At 35.9% G+C, this 15,138-nt stretch overlaps 1 protein-coding gene across 7 annotated transcripts in view; it reads right to left on the bottom strand.

Annotated features, from left to right (window-relative positions):
- TNNI3K (TNNI3 interacting kinase) overlaps nt 1-14,814 on the bottom strand; it is a 265,756-nt gene extending 250,942 nt beyond the window's left edge. For 3 of the 7 annotated variants that reach the window (XM_070592137.1, XM_070592135.1, XM_070592133.1), the window contains exons 1-2: nt 12,896-12,988; nt 652-737 (exon numbers count right to left, since the gene is read on the bottom strand). Coding sequence is in view for 3 of the 7 variants with exons in the window: in XM_008525043.2 (XP_008523265.1) it covers nt 652-737; nt 12,183-12,291; nt 12,896-12,935 (235 nt within the window). In the remaining 4 variants the exon portion in view is untranslated. Of the gene's footprint in view, nt 1-651; nt 738-11,779; nt 11,962-12,182; nt 12,292-12,895; nt 13,037-14,674 lie in introns of those variants that run through there. The other 4 variants (XM_008525043.2, XM_070592131.1, XM_070592134.1 and 1 more) reach the window with 3 other exon arrangements.
- Nucleotides 14,815-15,138: the final 324 nt, after the last annotated feature.

The following is a 15,138-nucleotide window of genomic DNA, read 5'->3' on the forward strand; positions in this document are numbered from 1 at the left end:
GTTTGGGAGGGATGGTTAAGCGATATGGTTAGAGTTGATACTTGTACATTAGTGTTCTATTTGAAAAGCCAAGTTCAGTGAACACTAGTTTGGGTTAACAAAATAAATATTAGCCATTCATTAGTTCAATAAATTTACTGAATACCTACTATATGCCAGGCACCATCCTTGGTGTTTGGGAGATATTAGTGAACATAACAGAACAAAATATGAGCCCAATTAAATTCTTAATCTTCACTTTGATCAATCTTCACTTTGAGATTTTATCTTTGGCATTTATTACCTCCTAAATATCTTACTGTAGATTGTGAAGCAATTACTTGATGATATTTTGGGGAACACTTCAAGCGCTTCTGAATTTAACCTAATCCTTGACTGGCATGCCCATTTCTAATACTGAAAAACGCCTTTTTGATTTCCAAGCAAACTAAGTGACTTAGTTCAGGGTGGGAACACAATGAAACTTAAATTCAGAACTAAATCAATTGGAATATCTGTCTGGTTCAACTAAAGCTTATCAGGGATGTAGGAGCAAAGCAACAGAGAAAATTGAGTATGAACAGAATTCTCTTGTAGACTATTAAGCAGCTAAAATCACTGGCCAGAGATACATATAACTAGTTTATAAATTATTGAGTTTCAAGCACTTACCTCCACAAATGCAACATAAATGAAGTAGAGACAGCCCATTTTCCGTGCGGTAATTTAAATTGACTTTACTGAAGGCATCATCAGAGCTGAAAACAATATTTTACAGATGATCACAAATTTCATCTTTCAGTTTGCTATTTTTCATTTGAAAAATTATAAATGGGAATTCTATAACATAAATTTAGAAGTATATCTTTTCTAGGATTCTTTCCTACCTCAAAAAAAAATTTTAAATATACCTCTATATAAAGAATAATTAAAATCAAGAGAAAAAATAATATTGAAAGTTTGAGAGACCAAGTTTAAATTAAAGACTTTCATGAACAATTCTGTGTTCTATATATAATTTGAACTGTTCAGGGCACCTCGATGAGTTAAAATTTATATATAAATAAAAAGCATAGACATTTGAAAGTAAACTCATTTCTCTCACACTCAAAATTTCACATCACATTTATGGAGAAATTCAAGAAATTCTCTCTCTCAAATAAAAAGTATCCTTTGAAAAAAGACTGGAGAAAGGAATACAATCCCAATGTATTACAAATTCTGCCTGAAGCAAGGTTTCCTCTTACTCTGACTGGGTCAGATTTCACAGATAAAGAGGGTCTAAACTCTGATAGGGTACCATCATACCATCCCAGGTGAGGAGTAGTGTTAGTGATTCAATTAAAGAAATCCTTGCCTGTGTCTGAACAAATACCATTGTCCCAGGAGGGCCCTAGAGAGCCATAGGTAGCCTTTGAAAAGGAATGTAAAGCTAAAATTCATGACCTCTTGAGGTCCTTGGTACTTCCAGGACATTTTTCAGTGGAAATGAGATCATATCATTGGCCTCCCAGGTCAGTTTCAAGCTGCCTCCTACCTATTTAAGCCTTCAGCAGCTTTAGTGAGAAAGCATAATCTTTGGAGAGTGAGCCTTCCACATCATTTGTAAAGTCCTTATACTTGAAAGGTACTATAAATTCAGAACATTATCATCAAGTCACCCAGTTAAGAACTTCAAAAGCCAATGGAATTTTAAAATAGAAAAAGAAAAGGTGCTATTCTCCAGGGTGCTGCTAAAAAGAGAAAGCCTCTAAATCTAGGGACATTGAAAGACCTCAGTGAAATGTTTTAACTAGCAATGGGAGGCCCAGTGGTTTGTTTTCATGGACATAGGAATATTCCAGAACTTTCCCACCCTCCCAACTTTCTTGCTTTCTATGTTCAACCTCCCAGCGGCAAAGTTCACAGACATGCTTACTCATATTGAGAAATATAACTAAACGTGCTGTGGAATGCCATGTGCAGAAGTACAATAAACTCCGAGTCATTTGCACAAATGTTAATAATATAATATAGCAAGCAATCCAGAATTTCATGAAAAATTAGGAATTTAACTCCTATTTTCACTTTCCCCCAGCTCAATGAAGGATGCAAAAAAGAAACTATTTCTGACGAAAATACCACCATTTTAAATGTCTACCTAAAGTGAGACTAATTTTAAAAAGTATAGCTATTTTATGGTGTGTGCAGCAACTTCACAAAGTAACATGTTTCCACATCAAAACTTTGCCTGAGCCCGGCTTCTAAATTCTCACAGCCAATGGCATTAGAGATGTCTTGGAGAAATTCACTAAACAGGTAGCACTAAACGAGGGGCATGCAACGGCCCAGACCTGGAAATGCATCCACAGAGGTCTTCCCTGTGTTTACAACTTCAAAAAGGACAGGTTTCCCGAAGAGCTGAACTCTGCTTTTACAGATAAGTAGACTGGATTTTTCCCTTAAAGTTTGTCGGAAATCAACGTCCGTAAATAAAAAGGGAAAGAAAACTGTGCCTAGCAATTGAGGATGTTGACTGACAATGATTTGGAAGCTCTGAGATGCTTGGTCCTTGGTCCTTCCATTATCCAGCAAACAAAACACACAGTAAGATCAGGAGACAGAAAACAAAGTATTGGTGTGGGGAGGAGGGGAAAGCCTTCTGTTAAATATAAACAACTATATAACCTTCAGCCTAAGAGAAAAACAGGGAAGAGATTGCTTTCTTTTGGGCTAACCATAATAAACTTAATGGCAAACACTGAAAGAAGAAAAAGCTTGGGAGCTCCTCTGTAGCAATAAACCCTTGAGGAAATTAGTTTTTCAATGTGTATCTCTGATATTATATAGCAATACCTGCTGTGTTTTGATGTTTTAAAACTGGAAAAAATCATTTCAGCAGTGTGGGTCATCCTCAAAAGCTTGGTCCTTGTATTTACACCAGCATTGAAATCCTATCCTGCTTCTGCCTTTTAAGTAGTTTTTTCCCCGCCTCCACTTTGGGCAAGTTATTTAACCTCTTCAAGCCTCAATTTCTTCAGTTATTAAGTGATAAAAGTAATATATATGACACTGTGTTGTGAAGAATAAATGAGGTTAAGTGCTTATTACAGTGCCTGACACATGATGTTATCAACAAATGGTTACTTTATTGTTATCATTACTATCATTATCAAGTTTACTATGAATGTACAATTTTCCTTTTGTAGTCTAAGTCCTGGGAGAATTTTAGCACAATTTTCAAACCAAGTTTGACCTTCTTCAACCTCTCACATTTGACAACCTGTAAAATTCCTGATTTTGATAATTATTTCTATAGATATAAGTATGTTATGTTCACAATGATTCTCAAGCTCCTAGAAAATCTCTGACCTTGTCTTCACGTTTTTAAAACTGGCCACCAAGTTCCCTATTGTGACACCTAGCACTTATCAGTGATTCAGAGCAAGTACTAGAATCACAGTTTTGTAACGCAAATCAAGCGGCATCATTACCATAAGGAAGCTATTTTCAACACTAGAGGTATTAAAAGAACAAAAAATCCAGAGGGAAAAAAAGTTTGTGCTAAAAGTCATTTTATTGACAAAGTAGCCTCTACTGCTTTCTTATTCCAGGATCTAACTTTGATGAAGCATTAAGTCTGGCACAACACCTACTGAAGACCTACTGTGTGCTCCACCTCTCTTAATGCTCACTTCAGGTTACTTTCAACAGTCAGCTTGATATAAACTACCCACTAATTCTTGGATCCTTTAAGTGCATCAGTCCTGGGAATAAGCATGCTAGATAGGCTCCTGAAACTGACTGTAGCATTAGTCCTGATCTCTAATGCCCCAATCAACTTTAAAAGAAAGTAAACACTGAATAAACCGAAAATATAAGATGCTAATATCCATTGCTTTATTTAAAAAAAAAACACCAAATGAAAGTCTATTGTTTATATAAGTAAAATTGAAAGCACGATTATATTAGTGACTTTTTATTCAACAATTATTCTTTAGCTCATTGAATCTTAAACTAGATTTGACCATTCAGAAAGTGACTCAGTATACAGTTCTAAAGAGTTCCTTGCTCAACACTGAGCTGCTGCCTGTTGTTTCTGTTCCCTTGAATTCTGACCTCCTTGAACTCATGCAACTTCTATTAATACCAACAAAATGAATCAACAGAGAATAGACTCTCACAATATTTGGCAGTCAAGCGCAATTTGAAGAGTACAATTTTTATCTTAACTTTAAGAACTGGAATGTAATGTATTTTTTTAATGAGAGTTACTTTGGGGGCTATATTTTTGAATCCTAATTCTTACTTCCCATTAAATTCTAGTCAAATGTTTCTGTTTGGATACATGCAATTAAAATATTCAAGATTTTAAAGGAATCATTCCTAGGAGAGAGAGTTCATTTTCTCTTCTTTTGCCTCTTCTAAAGGAATGTGTATGCCAAATTCACTGCCAATTGAGCATCACTTATGTATTCTAATACCCTAAGCTCAATTTATTTTTTAATTTCCCCTTACATTTTTCATCACCTACCATGCCATAGTGTAACTTAACATATCCTAATGAGTTCATAGTGCTTGCTGGGGCATGAATGAAGTTCCTAATTAAAATGAAGTCACTACTATGAATATATTTCTAATAGTAAATTCTGTCCTTAATCATTAAAAATGGTAGTTCTGTACCCAAAGGTTACTTTCTTTCTTGTATCATAATGAACTCTTTTCTTAGCCTTCACCTTTTATTCAGAAAAATATGCAGTTTTATGATCCAATTAAACTTCTTTCTCATGACCTCATCCTTTCATCAAGAAGATATCTGACAAGACCACAAGTGGAAACTTATTAAAATGTAATATTTGAACAGTTTGACAAAAAATAACACACTATTGTCCAAGATATTCATATAGGTAGATACATTTTTTTAAATTAATTCATTGGCTGAAATTTAGGGAAAAGCAAAGAAGGTAGAAAGAGGTAAGTATTCTTTATGGATCATCTAATTTCCAAAATTGATAATTTAGGTTTCAAATAGCTGGTTGTAACTTCTTGCGTAGTTCTTTGTGGCTGCTGCTGATTTTCCCCCCAAACAATAGAAAGAGAAAAATTATCAATAAGGTTGTTCCCAAGATATATCCCCAAGAAATATCTAGAAACAAATTTTTCTAATATCTTCTAGATCAAATCTGCAAGCTAACAATATGAAGTATATTTTCATACAATAAACATTATAGAGATTTGGTGGCAGATAGAGCAAGAATAGCTAAGGATGATAAAAATGGGACAATAATAATTCTTATCTCATAGGGTTATTGTGAGGTTTAAATGAGTTAGACTTTGTTAAGTATTAGCTGCTATAATAATACTTTTTACTAAAGCATCAATATTGATTGTTTTCACTTTTTTATTGTTTTGCTTTGCATTTGAGAAGGGGGATAGGGAAAGAGAAAGGTAAGGTGGAGGCAACATGATATGGGAGGGAAGAATAGAAGGAGGCTAAAGCGGGGAGGGATAGTGAGAGCAAGAGAGGTAGCAAGCTAGAGAGAGAGAGAGAGACTGAGACAGAGAGAAAGACAGAGATTGAGATCAAGCTGCTTCAGGAAGTTTTCACAAGATATTCCTGTAAAATTGTCATTCCTAACTAGTTTTACCTAGACAAGCAAGAAAAGAAGTAGAGTGGTAGACAGCCTTGGGGCAATGTAATTCTCTGCTTTTCGGTTTGAGGTATTTTTGCTGTTGTTGCTGTTTGTTTTGTTGCTAATTAGTAAAATGCACCAGCCAAATATGCCAAATAATACTTTCACTCTATTTTAATTTTATGGGAGGACATATCCCTCCACTCCCAATATTCTACTTAGCACTTTCATGGGGAATTTCTCTCTTCTTAGATGAGGTCAGCCTCAAATGTTTCGGAGCTATTTATTTCATAATAGCTAAATTCCATAATTGGTTATTGTTCTGAAAAAGTAGGTTTTTGGAAGATGTTTCATTTGGAGAATAAGTGTGGTGGACTGCAGCTGAGCTCAGAGCAACATTTCAGGGAGAAAATATCAGGAAGGTACATGTCAAAAAACCTTCATTTTTGGGGCTGGCCCCGTGGCCGAGTGGTTAAGTTCGCGCACTCCGCTGCAGGCGGCCCAGTGTTTCGTTGGTTCGAATCCTGGGCGCGGACATGACACTGCTCATCAAACCACGCTGAGGCAGCGTCCCACATGCCACAACTAGAAGGACCCACAACGAAGACTATACAACTATGTACCAGGGGGCTTTGGGGAGAAAAAGGAAAAAATAAAAAAAATCTTTAAAAAAAAAAAAAAACCTTCATTTTTCCCCCCTTTTCCTTTTTTTTTTCATTTCCTCTAAATATTGCTTTCCCATGGAAAAGAGCATTCTTTTAACTTATTTTTGTTCATTTATTAAACCTAATCAAAATGAGATATTACATAATATTGACCAAGACATATATACTCACTGCCAAAATAGATTAAAAATGAGAAACAATAGGGTTCTTTTGATTATGTTAAAAAGCCATGATATTGGAAAATTATAATTTCTCTGGAAGCTCCTCATACAGGTTCAAATTTCATATTACATATTAAGCAGACAAAAAGTAGCCTTGACAATGAAATTAGCAAAACATAGTTCTTAAATTTCTAATGACTTAAAAACATATGGAAACAAAATAATTTAATTGGAAGTTGTATATGGAAAGCCATCACATAACTGGTTTTCAAAGATCACGTATCACCAGGGTATGTGAGTGGGGGTGTAAAACATATTCCACTACTCCCACACATAGGGGCAGTTCTAATACACAGGATATACAAAACTGTGAAGAGGCAAGAGGAAAGTGAACATTTTTTAAGGATAATTCTGATCCATACCTCTTTCCCCGTCCTAGGTTGAGAACCAAGATCATGAAGATCATACATTTTGAAATTAAGTACAGTTGGGTGCAACCCCAGCATAACCATACAAGCTGTGTGACCAGTTCAAGACAGTTTAATCTGATTAGGCTCATTTTCTTCGAGTATAAAATGGTAATTGCATTACCTAACTCAGAGGGTTGTTAACATAAACAATGACGATTAATTTTCAACGAACATTTTTGAGTGTTTACCATGTGCCAGTCACTGTGCTAAAGCACTTTACATTTAGGCTTATATGAGCTAAAACATATATATATATATATATATATATATTTTTTTTTTTTTTTTTTTTTTTTGAGGAAGATTAGCCCTGAGCTAACTACTGCCAATCCTACTCTTTTTGCTGAGGAAGACTGGCCCTGAGCTAACATCCATGCTCATCTTCCTCTACTTTATATGTGGGACGCCTACCACAGCATGGCTTTTGCCAAGTGGTGCCATGTCTGCACCCAGGATCCGAACCGGTGAACCCCAGGCAACTGAGAAGTGGAACGCGCAAACTTAACTGCTGTGCCACTGGGCTGGCCCTGAGCTAACATGTATTAAAATACCTAGTAGCATGCCTAGCATATGGTAGGCACTAAGTTGTCAGTTTGTTTCAAGTGCTATAGAAATAGATATTACAAGTAAATACAAATATAAATAAAAGTGAATAAGACAAAGAAGCTGCCTTAAGTGAACACATATACTAGTGGTTAGACAGACCTGTAAATGGATAAAGACAATACCATGTAGTAAGTGTTATTATATGGGTAAACATAAAGATCAGAGACAGCATAGAGAAGGAAATAATCAGACAATGGTACTACAATGTACCACCTCTTTCCTTCCTTCTTCTCCCTTCTCTTCCTGTCTCCAAAGTTATGAGTGAATGGAACTTTATTGTGGAAGGTGAAGGAACATTCCATTCCATTCACCTTCTTTCCCACATCAAGCTCTCATTCCAAAGCTGCTATGATTTGACATGAGCAAGATAATGGTTTGGTTCTTTTTGTCTTTTCTAAGCTTAGTACTATATTGCTCTGGGTTGTATTGTGGGTGAAAGCTATACCAAGACATTGTGTATTTGAGCTGACAGAAGGCTTGGTGCATTATGGTGTGGAAAATCTCTCTCTCTCTCTTTTTTTTTTAACGATTGGCACCTGAACTAACAACTGTTGCCAATCTCTTTTTATTTTTTCCTTCTTCTTCTCCCCAGAGCCCCCCAGTACTTAGTTGTATATTCTAGCTCTAGGTCCTCCTGGTTGTGCTATGTGGGATGCACTCTCAGCACGGTCTGATGAGCGGTGCCATGTCTGCGCCCAGGATCCCGCCCGGCCAAACCCTGGGCCACTGAAGTGGAACGCGCTAACTTAACCACTTGTCATGGGGCCAGCCCCTCTCTCTCTCTTTTTTTTTTTTTTGGCAGGGGAAGATCTGCCCTAAGCTAACATCTGTTGCCAATCTTCTTCCTCCTCCTGCCTCGGCCCCTGCTTCCCCACAAAGCCCCAATACACAGATGTGTATAGTTGTAAGTTCTTCTGGTCCTTCTGTGTGAGCTGCCACCACAGCATGGACACTGACAGATGAATGGTGTAGTTCTGTGCCCAGGAACAGGCGTGGGCCGCCAAAGCAGAGTGTCCTGAACTTTAACTGCTAGGCCATCAGGGCTGACTCTGGAAAATCTCTTCTAATGAATGGTATTAGTATCTACCATGAACACCATAAAGAAACTTGTCAGCAAATGAAAACAACAAAAAACTCCCAGAATCCCTCAGACAAACCTGTATTTACATCAGTGATCCTCCACCCGTGACTCTTGTGTTAAATGTTTCTTATACAGTTTTCCTGCTATCTACATGTTTGAAGAAATCTTGGATATCAGGCAGCATAATACACTTGTTCATCATGGAAGAACTCCTTACATTATATAAGGCATAAATAAAGATGAGAAAGGAAAAGTTTCTAACATATATTTAACACCTAAAATGTCCTACATACTCAATTAAATGTGTCTCATACAACATTATGTCTAACCTTCCTGACTACCCTTAAAATTTTGGTGTTTGAGTCAATGAGTAAGACAATTTATATTCTTAGCACTCCATTCTTTTCTTTCCTTGTCATCCATCACTTTATTCTAGAGAAAAGAAAATCCTCAGAACTTTGCCCTCGGCATGATTGACTCTCTTTCCCAATGATGCTATCTGCCTTGCTGGGACCAGACAAAGCAGAGGGTTCTGTATGTATTTGCTTGCTCCCTTGGCTCTCTGTAGATCATACTAGTTGCTTGCTTTCTATTCTCATGTTCCTCAATCTTTCACTGATATCACCTCAGGCAGATTTCTCAGTGCAACTTGGATATCTTTCTAGAAGTGTAGTTTTCAAACTTTAGCAGAAGTATCATTTTTAGCATGCAGAAGTATTACCTGGGGAGCTTGGTAAAAATTCAGGTTTCTGGAAATCATCCCCAGAGATTCTGATTCTTTTGACATGGAGTGGAATCATGGAGTCTAAAATTTTGGCAAGCACTGCCGGCTACTCCACTGTAGGAGGTCCTCAGCCCTTGGAGAACACGATTCTAGGCTGTGGGTAATCCTCTCAGCTCCCTTGTTACCACTTCTGGCTAATGGGACATCTCCACAGCTTCTTTAATGGCTTCAGCACCAGGCTAGTGGTCTTCCTCTCCACAAAATGCCCTATCATTATTCTCAGGGAATTTGACATCCATTTTGATGAGCCTTCTAATACTCTAGTCCAAAAACTCTTCACATCCCTCTTGATCACAATTTTTAAAAGTTATATTTCAGATTTTGGCACTACCTTGAATTGTTCTAACATTTTACACTTTTACTTTTAAAAAATCCTCTTAACTTAAAAACATTTTATCCTGTTCTCATTTCCTAACTTTTAATAAACTATTTGTTACTCCCACTTGATAACAAAGTCTTTAGTCTTTCAAATTGCCCTTATTTATCCAATTAGTCATGATAATAGAAACCTCCAGTTATTCAATGCCTACTATTAACACAGTAGTGTGTTAGGCTCTGTACTTAGCATTTAATTGACATCATTTTGCAAATATCCTGTTATTATTAACCTTTCAGAAGCAAATGAGGTTCAAGAAGATTAAGTAATATATCCAAGGACACACAGTTTGTAAATAGAAGAAACTGGATTTAAATCTGTTTGTATGACTGCAAAACCCTTACACTGACTGACATAGCTTTCTTACTCAACTTTGATAAAATGGTCAAGATATTAGTTTTTCTTGCCTCCCCTGGACTTTCCATGATACTCATCCACTCTTGCCAATATATCTTTACCTTACTATGCCTTTTATCTGGAACACTTTCCAAAATCAGTGAATAAATCAAGACCCTAAATCTTTTTTCGTATTCGAAAACCACCTTGTTTTTCCTTCCACTTAGCACTTGTCATGGACTGTCTTCTGTGAGTTGGTTATATATGTTTGCCCTCAACCAGACTGTGAACTCCTGGAGCAAGAAGCAGGGTGTGGTAGGAAGAGTCCTCTCTAGGTAGTCAGGCAGACCTTGCTACAAATGACAGTTCCAGTACCTGCTGACCTTATGATCTTGGCAAAATACAACGTCTCTAGTCCTTAGTTTATTATCCACCAGAATTGATAATATCTCCTATACAGGGTCATGGTGAGGACTAAATAATGTCTTGTATTTGATGTGTCTGGAGTAACACGTTGAATATAGCTGGCACATAAATTCCAAACTATACTCTCCCTAACACTGATTCTTGCCTCTCACCCCCATTACTAACCAGCAAAAACGAGGTCACATTTATTACATATAGTGGAAATGTAGGAAAAGTCAGCTATAGCAGGAGCTGTAGAAACAGCTGCTGGTTGTTGACATGGAATGAGAAAAACATCTCATACTTATTGTTAAGCTTAATCCTTTAAAGGATATGTTTTGTTTGTTTAAATTAGTTTTGACATATTTGCACAATACTTCTTAAATTAAAAAAAATAGTAAATGAGGTTTTGACTTTACAAAGTTGAGGAAAATCTCTTCAATTTAATCACATTTCATTTGGCATATTTATCTGAGTCAATAAGAGCTATAAGGCTTATGATTAAGTTCTATATTCGTATCTTTTTTCCAACAAGATAAATACGTATGTATAAATCTATTATACTAAAGTGCCAGTCACATCTCTGTAGGCATTTCAAATGTTTTCCCATAACTGAGCATGTGATACTACTTACAAAATTCAGCTCAGAGTATCTCATCATGAGTATCAATGCTGAGTTAATCATTTTGGGCCAAATAACACAGAGAATCAACTATTTCCCAAACCGTAAACTGAACACTTGTGAAGATCTCATTAACCCACTCATAAATTTCATATAAACTATATCATACATGGATAATTTTAGTTGTCAGTTATGTTAGCTTCTTATGTTTACTATATTTGAAATTTCTTTTGAAAAATATAATGCAATTTGGTCATTACTTTACCCTTGTTTTCCAAGTAAAACAGCAGGAGATTTTTTGTCATGAGTGTGTTACATGAACAACACAGCTGTTAGCGAACATGGCTAATTGGCCGACATGGAACTTTTCCTCAGTCAGGCAGCTAACTTAAACTGACCCTCCAAAATGCATCTAGTTTCTCAGTGCCAGATTCAATTTCTCCAGAAGGTTGCTTGTGTATATAAGGGTCCTGCCCCTCTTTTCTGAACATTTTGTGTCTTCCAAGGTTGTGACACTATGCCAGATTATTTTTCTCTTGTTATCATGGAACAAAATCCACTGAAAACCTGAAGCCAATATTACACCTTGTTATATGATTGTTCAGGGGCAGAACGATACTCAGTTCCATTAAGAGACAGCTTTTCAATGTCAAGAGATCAGAGGGTTTGTTAAAATTGGACTTACCTAGTAGTCCAAAGAGAACAATGTGGCCAATATGCTAGTACCATTTGGGAAGAGAAGTCTTGCTGTTTGTTGCTGGCATGACTTACAAGAATTATCTAGTTCCAGAGAAGATCATTCAGATCAGCAACAGCTTCTGTTCAAAGGCCAGCCCTAAGTTTCCTCTCATTTTAAACTTTAGTGATGGGAGCATGCAATATGCAAGTCATATTTTAAGGAGAGGAGATATTTGCCTTTTAGGAGTTAAATGAATGGAAAAGAAGGGATTATCTTACATTCTAAGGCTTAGAACACAACTGGTTACATCTGAGGTTATATGGGTTGTCCTTTTAAATACAGATATATCTAAAAACAAGATAAATGATGAAGACACTTATACAAGAAATAATAACTCTGACAACTTTACCCAAATATATTCCTTAGTTCTGCAAGTTCTTTTTCTTTGATCTGCAGGTCATCTTCTAATCTTTCTATTATAATAACATAAGATTCACTGACTTTCTTCTTCCATTCATCTAGTAAGGGAAAGCAAATGAGATTGATTCATAGCTGAGCTTTGCAAAATGTAGACACAGATCATAACATACAAGTAATTAAAACTCTGGGTTTTATTCTGAATTCTACAATACTTAATTTAAATTACTGATTGTGAGTTTAAAATGCAGATGTTTATATTTAAAATGCAATCATATTGAATTGTAGCAATTAAGAACCCATTTGATATTGGATAATATATTTACATAGAAGAAAATATTTGACTTATTTCATTTGATTTTATTGCATTTTAATTATAGCAATCTCTAGTTTCTAGACAAGAGTTTTCAGGCTTTAAATACTAGATACTTGAGATATAATTCTAAAATTCGTATATTCAGCAGTACGCCACAATCTTTTCTATAAAATTATACCTAGAAACTAATATAGTTTTGTAAGAAATTTTCTATTTTCTTTAAAGATATTTCGATGAAAAATAACTTGAGTTCAGATAATCTTCTTAGTACTTTTGTATAATATGCTATCTTATCCTGTGTGTAAAAATTAACAGATATTCCAATGAAATGTTAATTATCCAAAATTAGTATTAAACCATGTTATATTTAAGGATATAAGAATAATTACCAGTGCAAGTTTGCGTTGGTCTGGATTTATAATTTCCCATTTGTTAGAAGTTCCTTCTTTTCCCCAGTGCAGTTCGTCAGTTACAAGATTCCAAGTTCAAGTGCAGTGACAGTTCAGTTGAAAAATACTTTGATAGTCTGGCTAAAAATAAGCTGACTGTCAAACAGAATGTCATGCAACAATGACAAAGGACAAAATAGTTTGTGCTTTCAAGGGTGAAATCATAAAGGGAAGTAATCAGTCTGTTTGAAAGAGCTGTATCGAAAATAAACAGTAACTGTTTCAATAGGATTATTTGCCTCCATCAATTGATTGTATACCCATACACACCTTCATGGGCCATTTCTTTAAGAGGTAAACCTAGAAAGTGGTTCAGTTTCATCTTAGGTTCACAAAGAGCTATTAAAACTACCTAGATCTTCTTTCAGGATCATTTTCTTCTGAGCCAGAGTAATGGCAGTTGGAAAAGAGTGACTGGTGATGGAATTTGTCTCTCTCTACAAATAATGGAAACTCACATCCTATAGCATACTACTAATAGAAATTAGTATAGGTTTTGCTTATATTAGAGCTACAAAATTATGTTTGTAGCAGAAATTCTCAACATAGACCATGATTAATTTATACTACTTGATTATGTTGACTGTAAGAATCATAGATAAGAATCTAAGACACTGAGTTCTAGAGACAGTAATTCATAAAATAATAATGATGAGAATAAGATTATAAATAATAATTTATTTTCCATGTTTTCTGTGTGCCAGACACTAGTCTAAGTGCTTTATGTATGTTTTGTCATTTATACCTCATACAATCCTGCAAGGTATATATTATTTCCATATTACAGATGAGAAAATCCAGACTTCTTAGTAGGTAGAGGAGTCTGAAGCCAAGTGTGGGCTGTATAATTCTAAAGTTCAAGCTAGATATTATTAGTGATACGTCTCCCATAATTCCTCTCTTAGTCACCTTCCATTTACTTAATGGGGACATTTCTCTTTGTATATGAGAATTTCTATTGACATAAATGAATGCAAAGTATGATGTAGAATAAATGGAAAATCTAGAAAGAAAGGTTATCTGATTTTAACTATATATTTCTTTTGGAAAATGTAATTATACCTAGAAGATATAGATTTCAATCTTGAAATTCCCATCCAGAGGCTACAGCTTTATTGTAACAGGTACGGATTTCATATTTATTATAGTTGAATGTTCAAACAACTATTTCTTTTGAAGCAAATGCTTAGACAAATTTAGAATTCCCCACATCTTTTTCTCAGTAAAGGTGATCTAAGTTCCAGAGGGAAGGTTTCCATACCGATCAGATATAGTTGGAGAAGTAGGTATCTGATTTCATGAACATCTCCGTCCTCCCCTGGATATAACTCTCCTTATCTCTCCTCATCAGTACATGCTGTCATGTCTGTTGATGTTTCCTATACTAGGGGGGCCTCTGGTTACTTGGCCTAAGCATTCTGTGTTTTCCTTGTTTGAAGACTAGACATCTTCAGCTGCACCATCTTTCTCTCAGCACTTGTCTGTCCCCCATCTCCTCAGGGTGGAAAGTCTTTGTTTTCCCAAGACAAGCTGCCCTCAAGTAGGCACCTGACTTCTTCAGTGCTTGGCAGTGAAGACCAAGCATTTAGTACAATTCTGAAGACCATACTGGATAATCTTCTTTAAGAGGCTTGCAATCTCCCGGGGCTACACCTTGCAAAGTAAAGCACAAGCTCTCCCTTCTCTCAGATTTCCCTAAAACAGTCATGGTTTCCATACCTTGAATCCAGAGGGACAGGGATGGGAGGTAGGGCTGTAGGCCTTCTTGAGGACAGCTAAGTCTATTTTTCCTGATCTTCTTTCTTCTTTCTCTCTCTACTACCTCAAATATTAAACCAGTGTGTATGTGTGTATTTCCTCTACCAGCGAAGGAAAATCTAGTTCTTCTATCATCTTGCATTGTCTTTCCAATTTCCTGTTTGAGACATAAATTTGATACACTGATTTTTAGGACTTTTCCTTTTGATTTTCAAAAGGCTTTTTATTCTCTCAAAAAGGCCAGCTCTTACAAATGAAAGCTTCGTCTTTCAAAGCTTCAATTTCTGCCATAAATTTGAAAAACAAATCAGCAACTCAATTGAATTTTTCTACACTCTGAGGCAATAAATTTTGCTCAAAAAAAAAGGGGGAGGATAGCAACATAAAAATGCAGGAAATGATGGTCTCAATACTTAAAATACTAA

This window comes from Equus przewalskii, chromosome 24 (genome assembly GCF_037783145.1).
Source record: "Equus przewalskii isolate Varuska chromosome 24, EquPr2, whole genome shotgun sequence".
Lineage (NCBI taxonomy): Eukaryota > Metazoa > Chordata > Mammalia > Perissodactyla > Equidae > Equus > Equus przewalskii.